The following is a 15,354-nucleotide window of genomic DNA, read 5'->3' as shown; positions in this document are numbered from 1 at the left end:
ATGGACAACGTTTTTGCTTTATATGATCTTATATGATACGAATTTGAATTAGTTGAGTGAATGGATTTAATTCCAAATGGTTAAACTAAAAGACGAGAAAGGAAACTTCTCAAAGGGATAAACATTTCCACAAGCAAAATAATAAGTAACGACATTAAAAGAAACAACTGCTCTGGTGGAAGATAGTAAGTACTCGTGAATTAGTAGTGATGCACACAAATTGGCCCCAATACCAGGATTATACCCCAAAAAAACACAGTTGTTCTAGTTAAATTTAATCTGCATTTTGTATGTCGAACACTGTATACTTCTCAGCATTAGTCAATGTTGTCATTGTTCATTTCCCAGCCATAGTTCGCCATAACTGTAACAAATTGTGAACTGAACAAATTTCTGGAAAACTTTCACCTAGGTCGCCTCTACGATGAATATTATGACTGGATTTACCTGTTACCACAGCAACAACAGTCAGCATTCGAGGCAGTGATTCCAGAATAGATTTCTGATTAAAGATGTATAGATGGATCCCAATAGAAGCTGAAACCATCGCGAAGCTCAGAAAGTTGCTTGACGCAGCTAGAGAATAAGCCAATAAGCCATGCAAGATGTAAATAACTTTAGTCAGCAAATCGGTCCAGAGATTTCAAAGAATCGCGTCCAATCAACAAAAGCGCAAATGCACTCCATTCAGATTATCAAGTTCTTCATTTCAATCTTTGAGCAATCTCACTCAGGAGATTGCAGCTATTCCTCTTACATGCCTTAACAGTTAGTATTGCAGCAGTAACATCACCTCGAGCAAATCAAGCATTGTTGTCACTGGACTGAATCAATGATAATTTAAAGAAGTCAGTTAGATCCTTCTTCTACACTAAATTATGGTAACTTAATAGTAGTAATGTGATATAATGAACATAATAGCAAATACTGATCCCTAAACCAGGAATACTTCATTCTGTGGGAGATCTTTGTGTCGCTTGTCGCAGAACAAGCTTTGACTTCCTAACAAACAAAATTGTTCTCTATTGAGTTTATGCGAAAAGAGTTCTTAATCAAATGGTGTACTAAGGTGTTACCTAACACTACCCAAAGTACAGCTAATGATATGATTAATGCATCTGCAATACCTGATACCTTATGATACCACTTCCATTCGAGGTCTCCCTTGAAAAATCCTTGTCCTCTTAGGCTGCTCTTTACTCCTAAACCATCTTGGGAGGCAAATCTCACTAAGGACAATCTGAGAAAGCAAAAAAGTAGATATTAAACTGCCGCGAACTATAAAAAAGAAGCAAGGGAAATCCAACTCGTCCAGAGTATTAGCCAAGTAAGGGTGTAGGTGGGATTCAAAAGAAATGCATTACAGTAGTTCCTGCAGAAATTTCAGGCAAGCAAGCAAGCTAACAGCTGAGGAATTAACAGAGGGCAACCAGATATCTAATGAGGTAATTCCAGACAGAATCTAGCATGCAATGGGCCGAGGACATTTCTCGTCACGTTAATGAATTCTGTTTAGATGAAGACCACATTAATGAAAATAAACAGTGGAGAATGTGATTTATACTGGGGACAACCAGATATTAATGAGGTATTGCAAGACTGAATCTAGCGTGCAATGATCCGGGGATGTTTCTCATAACATTAATGAAAAAATTAATAGATGAGAACCTGATATACAGGGGAAGGAGGGAACAACATTCACATTCTTCACATTTTTCTTTCTGTTCAAGATCTCATGATATTGATGCAGGAACTCGTGAATGCTTTTTTTAACATGACCACAGTCCAATCATAGATGGGAATGATCTGAAGAAAGGATTCACAGCATCAAACCTTTGTTTGCCAGTGCAACCCGAAAAATGTGGAAGTCTAAAAAGCTCCAAACATTTTCAGTGATCCCACAAGACAGAGAATGATAAGCTTGCTTAGCAGCTTCTTGGCGTTCTTCCAAAAGTTTTGCATCACTAAGAAGGTTGCTGAGAGCTTCAACAAGAATATATCCAGAAACCTGCCAGAGCAAAGGAGCCAGACAAGGATCTCAAAAAGGGAGACAAAAAATAATATACAAAGTAATCCAGAGTAAACACTGAAATATGCTGATGCCTCTGTGATAAGAGTACTTTCAACCCTTCAGACTTGTAAGTGCATAAGCTTCTACCACTGTAGTTGGTTTATCTTTCTAGTAACGATTGTACTGCTGAAAATTAAAAGGCACTGTATCAACTTATATATCTGACATACCTTATATGGATACTTCACTATTACAATACTATGGTCTATGCTATCAAAAATATTTAGAAATTCTGCAGAAGATAACAACCTGGTTCTTGAAACTTTAATCGGCCAAAGGCTATTGACCTTTTCTTTATGAAGTAAGTAATTTCATCTAAGGCACCTTGAAATGCTAATTTGTACCAAAGATAGTTAACTCCAGTACATTAGATACGCATTGTAGGAGAAAGACAGGGAGCTAATGCATCCAAAATTTGCAGTCAAAGGCTATTCACTGAACAGTTATTATTATAAGAGTCTTGACTAGCTTTATCTCTTCATTTCCAATCATTCAATAAGAGCTATTGAACAAGAAAATGTCAAGCTCAAAATGCCAAGTGTTATGTTGCTGTTGCACCTTCTCATTTTTTCGGTTATAAACAACGTTGAGTCTTCTTTTTCTCCAAAATAGGTTAGTTATCTGCCTTTCTCCAATTTAGGGTTTGTGTATGCAACATTCAAGGATCCTCTCATAATTCATAATTGACCTTGAAATTGACTACATAAATAAAAGAGTTTTTTGCACATGTTGAACTAATCCCTTCCTAAAATATTTGTGTCATCCTTCTCTTGCAATAAAAAGCATAAATAGCACATTATGAATGCATTCACAAATGTCCAATGCACACCAGCCGAGTGTGTATAGATCAAAGTATCCAGACCTGTAATACTGACAGAGGATTCAAGCGTTGCATCTGTGTTGCCATATGAGAGAAATGACCGATATAAGGACCTGATAATTGAACCAATAGAAAAAACTGATAAATATAAATATGCACCAGATGAGAATCAAACATGAAATTTTACTACAAACTAATCAATCACTCCAAAGAAACAAATGAAAGAAGCCTTGATCCCAGCCTAGCTGCAGACTGGATCCAAGTTCTATCTAAAAGATGGAAACGGAATTGACCTGTTAAAATAGCACAGCCTGCTGCAGCGGCTTCTGAAATATTATGACCAGCTGAACCTGGTAGAAATGAACCTCCAATCACAGCAATTGGTGTTAGTCTGTAAAACTTTTGTAATTCACCTACAGAGCAAAATAATAAGAAATATCAATGACCTCGCTAATAACAAAAGGATGTATTTCATCCGTTAAAATTTACTGTACTTAATCGTCTAGCTTCTCTAGGCAAATATCTTATACATATAAGAAAGTTATTATATGGTGTGGATTGTGGCTCAACAAATAAGATTTAGTTCTTATGAAGGTATAGCTTCTTTGGGGGTTAAATTTTCAACCTGCTCTCATGTGCAAGCTAGATCTTCTCTATAGGTGGAACTCAGGGAAATTTTGCAAGAAGTGAAACTTCTTTTTGTACCTTGTTGAAGTATGTGGATCTACGCCTTGAAAAAGTTTAAGCAAGAAGAGAGAGACGAGATCATTAATTGGTATGCACCGCACCCTAGTCATTCTAGGCAATTTGATCCATAACTAGAACAAAGCATATAAGCAACAAACTCTAAACTCTTTCCGATTTTCTCTCTAGCTAATCTTAGTTTGTTAGAATTAACAAAAAACGTGTGATGGAGATCATTCGACAATTTCACCTACAGGAAAATAATAACCTACTAACTTTTTAGAAAAGAGATGGAATGTAAAGCTTAAACAGATCTAAACTGAAAATCTGAGTCAGCTAGCTTGAGGAATTATCATAAGGCCAAAGAGGTTAACCTAATGTGTCAACCACGTATATGTTTGTCCCTGGCATTATCTTATCGTGACGAGACCGTAATGCTACCCTTACTCCATCTTTCTCCAATTCCTGCATAGTTGAGGAAGACAACATAAATCCAGTCTTGATAGAGGAAGTAATTTACAAGTTCCATGTTATGCGATAAAGGCCTCTTTTGACATCAATCCTGAGGACATTTTTAATGACAAGAAAGTGGTGAAATGGAAGGCTCATTATGAATGTAAAACATGTGGTCACTGGTAGCGTTTAAATGTATGTCAGATACTTTAATGGGCTTGACTGCACTTTGAGGAAACCTAGTTTTTTGGGTTCTGTGGGAACATTTTTGAGTTCAAATGTGGCTGAAAATTGCCTGATCTTGGTGGAATTTCTTCTACTATCTCTGTGACCAACAATTATCCCTTCCTTTCTCAGTTCCAATGAGACCACATAAGAGCTTCAACGTAATTATTCCCTGAAGATGGAAAAGCTACAGCCATCTGACAAGCCTTTCCTTAGCCATACATCTCAAAGAGTATAACATCAGTTTTCCTAGTCTAGTTTGAACCTGTTGGGCGATGGACTTCCCTATTAGCAACTTGGGATCATGATTCCACTAAATCATACGGTTTACGGTCAAAATGCATGCTGTTCTCAATTTTCTAACAAAATATGGCTGTTTTCAAGTATTTTTATGTTGACTTGACAAATTTCTTGCTCTTGAACTATAATGCAATATCAGGAACCCATCCAACTATTTCCTCCACTGCCCACTGGGAGGACATGAGAATGAGGATGAATACAAGCATAAAGAACAGATCAAGATTATTCAAAAGTTCACTTAACAGTTTGAAGAAGCACTTGAGTGTGATCATGGTTCAATAAACTTAATGATTTGGTTTTAGCTTTTAAGATAGAGAAGTTAGGGCAATATGAGAAGGACAATAAATAAATACTAATAGGCGAGAACATGAATCATACCAAAGCAATTTGTTTTCCATGCTGAGGATGCCGAGGCACAATGATGGTGATGATATCCGGATGTACTTGCTTTAAAGCGCTGTGTACTCCTAACATGACTGCATATAAATGTTATTACAAATTCAATCAGCAGCACAGAGTAACTTTAGTTATATTCAATGTCATCAGCCCATGAGGTACATTCTATTTAGTGCTTTTCTACTCTATCCCAAGAGCAGAAGCTTACTCAGGTCATACGGGAAACCCCTCTTCCCTTTCCCTTTCTGATCCCTTTCCACTTAACAAACACCAATTACCTTAAAACACACAATCAATACATGCATCTTTTTAGAAAAATATAGAGAAGTAGAAAAAAGTTCCTTTTTAACAAGTTAGAAGTGGAAAAAACTAGCATATGTTAAATTGGAAAGGAACAAAGTGCACATGGCTTAAGCTTTGTTAGCTTAAGTGGGAATACAAGGTCAAGCTGAATCACTATTTTTATTATTTTTTTACTTGAACAGTGATTGTATGACAAACAAACTTTGGAAGTTTTTTCTTCACTCAGTCCTACATTCATTCAACCAAATATAAGTCATAAATAATGTTTGACCAGTACCCTCTTAAACTCTCTTGAACAACTTAGAGAAAATTGCAAGGTAAGTTAAAAAGAAGCATATAGACAGAACACAGTTTCTTTTAAACTTGAACCGTGATTGTATGACGAACAGACTTCAGAAGTTTTCTCTTCCCACAGTCTAGACCCATTCAACCAAATAAACGTCATAAAGAGGGAGTTTAAGGGTCCAGTACCCTCTCCACCTCTCTTGAACAACTTAGAAAAAATTGTAAGGGAGGTAAAAAAATCACATACACAGAAAAAAGTTTGTTCACACACATGCCTGCAAAAATTCAAGCTTAAACTATCAATATGGTATAAAGTAACAGAAAGAAAGGGCCTTCATGACTCTCTTATCTAACACCCTTGCTTCAGGTTCGAGATTCTTTTCATTTCTTCATCTCCATGAGAGGTCTTTAATATACTGACATACATTATATAGCAAAAGCAACTACCTTTTTCTTCACCCTTATGAATAGAAGATGCCATCCAAATCTTTCTGTTCATAAGCTGTACCTGCAACTCTTCCAGCGCTCTTTGATCCCCTTCATTTGTGTCAATGTTCCCTACAGCTAAAGGGAAAATAACAAGGAAGTGAGAAGAAGGGTACAATCAATGTCTGCTCTCTGGTAAGCAGTGGAAAATGCAACCATATTCCTAAAGGAATATATAAATGAAGTTACTGCGAGTACTAGTAGTTCTATCGTATCATGCAAGCTAATAAGTCTTTGTTTTTGACCATACCATACTTTAGGTCACCACAAAAATTTATGATGAAAGGTGGACACTGCAGCAGTTGAAAGCGAATTGCCTGGGTAGTACTCTTTAAAGAAATAAAAATCAGAACATTAAAGGTAAAATGATGTCTTTAAAATCCAGACACTTCAATGAAAATATATGAGATGCGTACCAGTGGAAGAATCAGCAAGAATTTGGAGAGCATTAATAATGTCAGAGAATTAACAAATGGCTGAGACCAACTGTCATAAGATTTTGCAGATATTCGAGCATTAAGCAATGCAAGTGCAATCTGAGTAGCATAATGAATGAGCATAAGCAGAGAAACAAACCTAATACAGTGACATACAAGTGAATACAATGAGAATTAAAACGAAAAAAGAACAAGATGGATGCTAAACCACAAAATAGGGTGTCTGGACGATAACAGTGGTTACACGAAATAGTGTTCTCATGAAAAATTAAGTGAAATTCGCATAAAATCCTTAGTAGAAAATATAAGCCTTTAGTCAAGATACTAAAAGTTACAATAACAGGCATCTCTCAGTTCATAAGCAATCAGAAAAGATGTCTACCTACCTGATTTTTTGCAGCACCTATAATCAGGTTTGGCCAAAGTTCACTTTCCATTAACATGATTGCACTTGGCTTCCAGTAACAAAGGAAAGCATCAATGGCGCCAGGAGTGTCAACTGGAGAAAACTGGTAAATTTGTAAACATGTTAGAGACACTCCTTCTCTATCTTCTAACTTTGTTGAGAAAGCCATGTATAAAATATAAATCGGTAAGAGTAATTTTGGGTTAAAAGAAAAAGTAAATCAGTATTATAAGTGGAAACAGGCAGGTCAGAAGACAAAATATTCAGAAGAAAAATTCGTGCACAAAAAGAAATGCCAGAACATCATAAGAACTCTGAAAAATAAAAAGGTGAGGTGTGATCTCCTGTTTTTAGATTTCACTTGCAAAAGTCGAAATTGAAACAGTAGTACATTGAAAGGGAAGTTGGTGTCTTATCAGATAACTCAACTTAGTGACGTCAATCAAGCAAAATGTAAGTTGTGCATCAGTCTTAAGGAATTGAACAAGCACCTGATAAAGGACATTATTTGGAAGCTGGTGCTTTATTACCTCACTGTAAGAAAAATACAAACAAACTAGGTATTAAATATGAATTAGCTTTTCAGCAGGGCGTGAAATGAGAAGTGAAAATAACACCCACATGAATCTGACGGAAGTTGTTAAAATGACAAAATTGGAATATCCACATCAGTAAACAAGTTAAAGTAAATTGCATACTGCAAAGTAAAATCTATTTATTTTGTATTAACTGATCTAAGACAAATCTTCTGTTTCTCATCACAAAGTAGTTGATTATGCCTGCATTTTTTTGATCCAATAAGTTAGATATGCCTGCTGTTTCTATTGGGCACTAAAAGGAATCTTGAACATAACTTGCATTCCACTACTATCAACAACGTAAATGCACTCTCAAACAGGTCTTTCTTTTCTTGTGTCAACAATTAATACACTAAGCTAGATTTTTAATATCAAGGATATCTTGTGCCATTAATTTTCCTCCATAATTGCAGAACCACATCTTTTTATATATTTCCCAAACACTACCTTCCATTTTCTGCAGTAGAAAACTAAACTATAATTGCAAATACTAAGTTTTCTCGCTACATCATACCACAATTTTTTTTTTCACCAAACACTTCAAGAAACTTTGAATTACAATTGAGACTCACAATGCTGATGTGGTGGTTGTGGTCATCAAGACAGCTACATCAGGCCTCCTCTCTATGCAGCATTTAATCACAGGAATCGCACACATTCCTTCACCTAATTCCGCATTTTAACAAACAAATTAAATAACCGATAACAATTTCATATAAAAAAAAGTAAGAAATACTATTTGTCCCAATCCATGTGACATACTTTCTTTTTTAGTCCATCCCAATAAGAATGTCATTTTTCTATAATTAGATATAATTTAACTTTAAAATTCATATTCACCCTTCCTTTAAAGAAATGATTTATTGCCACACAAAGGGTACCTTTGTTTTAGATCTCAAATTTCAAAAGTCTATCATAAACTTGGTGCAAATTCACAAGGTATCACATAAATTAAGACAAAGGGATAGTTCGATCAACAACTTGAACAACAATTGCACAATATACAATTGTATAAATTACAAATACCTACACAATAACAAAAGTAATATGTGTGTGTCTTTGGGGGAAGAGAGTTTATATCTACAAATACACACAAAAATAATAATAATACGTCTTATGTATATATTCTTACTCTCTAATTCTAATATGCATACATTATGAGTCTCTCTCTGCTTGTGCGCCTAGAGTAACACTATATTTGGATGGTTGTTACATATAGTTTCATAATGTATCGTATTTTATTGCTTCGATAAATACAATGATATTGACACATAATGTCAGACATCAACAATTTGAAGAATAAATCCTACATGGAAAGTAGGATATAGGTTAAGCTACTATAAATAAGTAGAATAAAGGATAAATAGGCTTATTAAGTAGTAAATAAACACAAAATGAGGAAAACGAGTAAGGTAACAACGTGATTACGTCAAATGGATCCTTATATAAATTGACACTTCTTGTAGTTAGTAGCAATGGCTTAAACAAGAGGATATAATAAAATTTAAGTTACAATTATTGTATTTAAACTAAAAACACGATGCGATGTAATAAGTAACAACAATCCAAAGAAGATGTAAGTGTGTGTGTGTGTTAGTATTAAGACATGGCCAAAAAAATACGGAAGAGAGAAGAAGAGTTACCAAGGGAGACAGCGTGGAACCAGAAGAGAGGGCCAGGGGGCCGAGAAAGAGAAGGGACTCCGAGACGCTCGCGCCAGCGGAGAGGATGTTCCAGGCCACGGAATTTGCGCCACCGCAGGTGCAGCTGAATCAGCGGCGATAATCCATAGGTTAGGGCTCTGTAAATTTTGTAAATCAGCTCACCTCTCTCCATCGCCATTATCCCCAATTCTTCTTCTTCTTCTCGATTATAGCACTGTCAATACTGTTCAACTGTGAGTCTCGTTATTTTGTGAAGAAAGGGGGATTATTTGATTCACATTGAATTTACTTGACAAAAACTAAATTAAAAAAAAAGTACATTTTTCTTTTAAAGTAATCGTGAAATATCAATAAACTTGCTACTTAGTCAAACATATATTTTTATATAATTTTTAACATATATTATATAGATAGTGTGTATATATAAATATTATCCTTAATTAGTATATTGATATAAACAATTTACAATAAATTATTTTATTATTTGATAATTAAACTAAAAAATTTAATTAATCAAATATATAAAGTATATCTAAATATTATATTATAAGAATTAAGATTTATCGTGTCCAACATAGGAAAAAATTGTACTTAAAACTTAATAAAATAGGAAAAAATTTACCTTAACCAAATAGGAAAAAACTTTGTATGTGATATTATACAAACTTTGTATGGAGGAGGTACTAGTTACTAAAATCTTGTTTGATTGTTACTTAAATTTATTATATTGTATCATTTAAATTCATCATTAAATAATGGTAAGACTTATTTTATATAACGATCATTTAGCATGATCACGTCACTATCTTAATATTTTTTTTCTATTTTATCATTATTATTTTTATAATCATAATTTACTTTTTGTCCTTTTTATTAGTACCTCTACAGCTTATCCTATTTTATTTTTAGGTCGGATGTGCGACTTCTAGAAGATCAACTTGCTCTTTGCTACATAATTTTTAAAATTTCTTATTTTTTATTCGAAATTAATTTAAATTTACATCACGTGATGTCCATTTAAGAAAAGAAACAATTTCGAAAAAAAAAAATTTCTAGATCTAAATTTGAACCCAAAAATCTCTCAAATAGTATTAGTCTAATATCATTAAATTAAAATAAGTGTTCTCCACTACATTTAATTTTAGAATATTTTACAATCTCATTAGTGTATTTTCTTAACGAATAGTAACTACTGTTTGTTATCATATGAGATAAATAATAGGAAATGGACAAAGTAATTTGCACATATATATAGTATACAATAAAGCAAAGAAACAAGTTTTGTGGACATAATTTATCATTGACTTTTAACAATATTAACGAGCCACTGAAAACGTTAAACTAACATGATTATACAAGCTAAATTGGCTGAGTTTTCTAAAAATCCAAGCCAAATGGGCCTTCAGTTTGATCTTTTAAAAGGATAATTTTCACGTATAGCAAATAAAAAATTTATATTTATATACTATATCAAAGTTTGTATAATTGCGCTTCATAGCAAATATAGAAATTGTATAATTCGCGATACATATACAGTTAAAGCAATTTGTATAAAACGAAGTGTATAAAACAAGAAAGAGAAAGACATTTGGGTAGAGAACAGTATAAAAACGAAGTGTATAAAACAAATTGTATTATTATAAGTGTATAGAACAATTATATACAATTTGAATTTGTATAAAATGAGAAAGATAAAAAGACAAAAGAGACTTAACAATGAATATAAAATTGAATCGAATTGTATAAAACGAGAAAGAGAGAAATTAGATACAATTTGAAAATTGTATAAAACGAGAAAGAGAGAAAGACAAAAGAAACTGGGTAGGGGAGTATTTTTATTGTATAATTATAAGTGTATAGGACGAAAGTATATGTACTTGCATGTGTATAACAATTTTCTCACGCTTTATACAAACAGAAACACAATTTATACATTTCGCTTCTGTTTGTATAAGTGAGGAAGGCGAGCGAGATTTGGGAGAGTGGCGAGAGTGGCGAGCGAGATTTGGGAGAGTGGTGAGCGAGATCTGGAAGAGGGGAACAAAAATATATGTATTTATACAATTTTCTCTGTTTTATACAATTAGAAACAATTTTTATACACTTGTATTTGTATAAAAAGTGAGGAAGCGAGCGAGAGATTGGAAGAGAGTGGAGAGCGACAATTTTTTGCAAACTTTTGCTATGTAGCACAATTAAATCAAACTCTAAGTACTTCATTTATTTTAAGTTATTAGTTTGTTATTATATACAATTTTCTCTTTTTAAAAAATAAAAATAAAATAGAAGTCATTATCTAGTTGGCTCAAATTTACTTGTTAACTTTTGACTTGATATATTTATTAATAAAATAATAATTAATATAATAAATTTACTATTTTATCTGTATATTAATAAGTAAAGAGTATTATAAGAAAAAAATAATTTTTTCTTCAATTTATCAAAAATAACAAGTAAAAATAGAAATTTTATTTGAAATTAAATTCGAACAGAAGGGGCATATGATTGGAGAGCTGGACACGGTGCCAATATTAAAACTTTTATCTATTCTAATTTTTAAATATATTCAATACACATTTAAACTACAGTATTCGTTGTGAAATTAGGTCTTACGCCTAATTCATACCCTAAAAGTAAATATGTTCAATACACATTTGAACTACTATATTCATTGTGAAATTAGATCTTATGCTTAACTCACACCCCAAATGTAAATATATTCAACACACATTTGAACAACGGTATTCGTTGTGAAATCAGGTTTTTGACCTAACTCACTCCCCGAAACTAACTCAAAGGAAAGAGGATCGTCCAAGTCTTATAAGGAGTCCACCTGTCACGTCCGGTGCTTAATTAGCATGTGGTGCATGGAATATTTTTGGAGGGACCCAACATTGGGTGCCATGACCCTATTATCATATCATGAAATTAGATTTTAGATCTAACTCACCTCAAAAAACTAGTTCAAAGAGAGAAGTATCGTCCAAGTCTTATATCTATCCACCCATCTCATTATCAATATAAGATTTTTGTCTTTCTTTAACATTCATTACTCCTTATATTCGACTATTTTGCTATAATAACGCCCACTCATTCAGGGTACAGGTTATCAAATTACTAGAATCGTCAATATATTGTGACTGCAAGACTGCAACCCACGTAGAGGGTTCGGTTGGCTGTTTTAAGGGTCCTTTAAATGAAGGGTTAGTTCCACTTGACCCGTTAAATTTCAAAGTTTGTATAAGTTAGAGCCGACACAATATAAAAATCAGGGTCCATTGAATAAATAATGCCAAGTTATGAGAAATAATTATAAATAAGAGCTTATCATGACACAATTTGCAGCAAAACAGTAAAGTCAACCAAAAAGAAAAAAATGGAATGGGAATGGAGCTATCTATTTTTCTCTGCAATCATCTTTTTACCAATTTTGATCCTATTTTTTTCTCAGAAAAAGAGTAGTAAATGTTGTTACAATTTACCTCCAGGGCCGCCTGGATTACCAATTTTTGGTAACATGTTTGAACTTGGAAAAGAGCCTTACAAAAAAATGTCAGCTCTAAAACAGAAATATGGCCCTGTTTTGGGGTTAAAACTTGGCCCCTCAACAAACATTATGGTTGTTCAAACAGCTGAGGCTGCTGCAGAATTATTTAAGAATCATGATACGTCCTTCGCGGATCGACCAATCGTTGATGTAAATCAGGCACATAATTACTTTCAAGGGTCTCTGGCTGTAGGCAGATATGGCTCCTTTTGGCGATTTCAAAGGCGGATATGTACTGTGGAAATGTTTGTACACAAAAAAATCAGTGAAACAGTGCCAATAAGGCGAAAATGTGTGGATAATATGTTGAAATGGATAGAGAAAACAGTGAATTCTGCTGAAAAAGGAAATGGAATTGAGGTAACACGTTTTGTGTTCCTAGCATCGTTTAATATGCTGGGGAATTTGATTCTATCGAAAGATTTGGCTGATCCTGAATCCGAGGAGGCCTCGGAGTTCTTCCATGCTATGAAGGGAATCATGGAGTGGTCAGGTATTGCTAATGTTTCTGATATATTTCCGTTTCTTAGAAAGTTCGATTTACAAAGTTTGAGGAAGAAGATGACGCGAGACATGGGGAAGGCCATGGAGATCATGTCTATGTTACTCAAAGAACGAAAGAAAGGTATGGAGAAAATGAAAGATTTTTTGGATGTGTTGCTTGAATTCGAAGGCACTGGAAAAGATGAACCAGCTAAATTATCAGAACATGAGATCAAAGTATTAATAGTGGTAAGTATTCATTTATCGTTAGTAAATTCTTTCATATTTGAGATCTAGTGTGAACGTGGTGGACTATACATTTGTTCGAAACATCAAATTGTTTATACTGAAACTCATGTTCCATATGTATGAAACAACAGGAAATGTTTCTAGCTGGTTCAGAGACGACAAGCAGTAGCGTTGAATGGGCACTAACAGAGCTTTTGCGCCATCCACAAGCAATGGCTGAAGTGAAAACAGAGATATCAAAAGCAGTAGGATCAAACAACAAGTTTGAAGAAAGTGATATCGAAAATCTTCCTTATATGCAAGCTGTAATCAAAGAATCACTCCGTTTACATCCTCCTCTCCCTTTCTTGATCCCAAGAGAGACGATTCATGACACTAAGTTCATGGGGTACGACGTGCTAAAAGGGACTCAAGTCCTCGTAAATGCCTGGGCAATTGGAAGAGATCCTGAATGTTGGGACGACCCTATGAGTTTCAAGCCTGAGAGGTTTCTTGGCTCGAAAATAGATGTAAAGGGTCAGCATTATGAGCTAATTCCATTTGGTGCAGGACGAAGAATGTGTGTTGGTTTGCCTTTAGGTCATCGAATGATGCATTTCGCTCTGGGATCGTTACTTCATGAATTCGAATGGGAGCTTCCTGATGGTGTGTCTCCTAAATCTATCAATATGGATGAAAGCATGGGAGTAACAGCAAGAAAACGCGACTCTTTGAAAGTCATACCAAAAAAGGCTTACTATTTATCCTAGTTATATATTAACAACAAGAGAGAGTTGCTCGAATAATAAACAATTTACTTCAAATAAATCTTATCGAGCCAACAAGTATTTGAGACTTTCTAATGATGTACGTTTATATATTTTTCTTTGTAATACTACTAAGTATTTGTAGTTCTTGTACTAAATGTAAATTTACTAAATCTTTAAAGAAGTTAATAATTTGGAGAGATTCATATATTAAAATTTTAAACTTATAGATTAATACCACTAGTTAATTAACTCACCATTTTCAAATTTATCGCGAAAATTAGTACATTTCCTAGTTATGCGTTACTTAACTTCGTAATAATACAACTTCATAGAGATGAATAAATAATTTGCACACTCATAGTGATCATATAATTTTTTTTATCATTTAATCATAATTAATTTATATATGTACTAACATAATATCGAAATGTGAATATCCATCAGGATCTATGAATCTTTACAAGGAGATGGAACAACTAGTGAGTAAATGTTAAAGACTTTTTTATTTTATTTAATGTGTGATTTAATTAATATTGAACACGTAATTAATAATATGTAGAACAAATCTTATCTATTGAACTAATTAATTATGATGCATCAAATTAAGTTTTAATTTTTATAATTAATCCTCCCTCAATTGATTATTTTACCATGTATATCCGTATTATTTTATCAATAAAACTATGATTAAGATAAGGAGATAGAAAATAATATAATAAATAATGTTTTTACTTCTCTTTGAGTAAATATCTTTTTCATTTCAACCTTATTTGAAAATAATAAAAATATATTTTCATTCTAAATATTCAATATAAAGTTAAAGATACCTCCAAATTTTATTCATGGCCAGCGTTGCACCAACTTTTAAATATTATTTTCATTTTAATAATAACTTTTTTAAAATTTTACATTAAAACCTAGCCAAACATGGTTAAATTTATGTTTTCTTGTCATTTTCCTTCTAAAAGAAAGTCCAAGCAAAATCTGCTTTTTCCCTTTTAATTCTGTCACACCCATAAATATATTTTCCATCAAAATTGCCAAAGTTCAAACACATTGAATGCATGGTTCCACCACTATTTCTTTTTCGTACTTTAGTAAGTAAGCATGTAAACGACATCTTTTCACAGATAAAAGATTAGAGTAGGTCTTTTTAAGTAGATGATTCGTCGGGCGGTCGGAGCGGGACTTCTTTGAGAATGAGATTGAATATTTCTA

At 33.4% G+C, this 15,354-nt stretch overlaps 2 protein-coding genes across 5 annotated transcripts; one reads left to right on the top strand and one right to left on the bottom strand.

Annotated features, from left to right (window-relative positions):
- Positions 1 to 106: 106 nt before the first annotated feature.
- LOC101265184 (probable 3-deoxy-D-manno-octulosonic acid transferase, mitochondrial) lies at positions 107 to 9,412 on the bottom strand. 4 transcript variants are annotated; one of them, XM_069290645.1, is made up of 15 exons: positions 9,088 to 9,412; positions 8,017 to 8,110; positions 7,358 to 7,400; positions 6,847 to 6,969; positions 6,440 to 6,559; positions 6,274 to 6,352; positions 5,985 to 6,101; positions 4,932 to 5,029; positions 3,950 to 4,040; positions 3,185 to 3,304; positions 2,934 to 3,004; positions 2,121 to 2,197; positions 1,834 to 2,008; positions 1,135 to 1,240; positions 107 to 824 (listed from the first exon to the last, which is right to left on the bottom strand). In XM_069290645.1, exons 1-12 carry the CDS (start codon positions 9,284 to 9,286, stop codon positions 2,180 to 2,182), a joined length of 1,173 nt encoding a protein of 390 aa, XP_069146746.1. In that variant the 5' UTR covers positions 9,287 to 9,412; the 3' UTR covers positions 107 to 824; positions 1,135 to 1,240; positions 1,834 to 2,008; positions 2,121 to 2,179. The 4 variants fall into 4 exon arrangements, with proteins under 4 accessions (XP_069146746.1, XP_019071704.2, XP_004249464.2 ...); XM_019216159.3 differs by lacking the exon at positions 2,121 to 2,197 and having other exon boundaries at positions 107 to 1,002; positions 1,128 to 1,240; positions 9,088 to 9,411; XM_004249416.5 differs by lacking the exon at positions 2,121 to 2,197 and having other exon boundaries at positions 1,128 to 1,240; positions 9,088 to 9,410.
- A 2,996-nt stretch (positions 9,413 to 12,408) lies between these two features.
- LOC101264876 (cytochrome P450 76A2) lies at positions 12,409 to 14,349 on the top strand. The gene is made up of 2 exons (XM_004249415.4): positions 12,409 to 13,387; positions 13,519 to 14,349. The coding sequence occupies exons 1-2, from the start codon at positions 12,485 to 12,487 to the stop codon at positions 14,134 to 14,136; spliced, it is 1,521 nt and encodes a 506-aa protein (XP_004249463.2). The 5' UTR covers positions 12,409 to 12,484; the 3' UTR covers positions 14,137 to 14,349.
- Positions 14,350 to 15,354: the final 1,005 nt, after the last annotated feature.

This window comes from Solanum lycopersicum, chromosome 10, assembly GCF_036512215.1.
Source record: "Solanum lycopersicum chromosome 10, SLM_r2.1".
In the NCBI taxonomy this organism is placed as follows: Eukaryota; Viridiplantae; Streptophyta; class Magnoliopsida; order Solanales; family Solanaceae; genus Solanum; species Solanum lycopersicum.
The sequence above is the reverse complement of the archived record's forward strand: the minus strand, read 5'-3'. Positions and strand labels throughout refer to the sequence as shown.

What these genes read in the sequence shown, in the direction of transcription:
- LOC101265184 (XM_019216159.3), bottom strand. Translation starts at nt 9,286, where the DNA reads ATGGCGATGGAGAGAGGTGAGCTGATTTACAAAATTTACAGAGCCCTA. An exon ending in CAAATAATGTCCTTTATCAG is followed by an intron (nt 6,970 to 7,357) that starts GTGCTTGTTCAA and finishes CAAATTTACCAG; the next exon opens with TTTTCTCCAGTTGACACTCC. An exon ending in AGGCTGTGCTATTTTAACAG is followed by an intron (nt 3,005 to 3,184) that starts GTCAATTCCGTT and finishes TTCAATTATCAG; the next exon opens with GTCCTTATATCGGTCATTTC.
- LOC101264876 (XM_004249415.4), top strand. Translation starts at nt 12,485, where the DNA reads ATGGAATGGGAATGGAGCTATCTATTTTTCTCTGCAATCATCTTTTTA. An exon ending in AGATCAAAGTATTAATAGTG is followed by an intron (nt 13,388 to 13,518) that starts GTAAGTATTCAT and finishes ATGAAACAACAG; the next exon opens with GAAATGTTTCTAGCTGGTTC.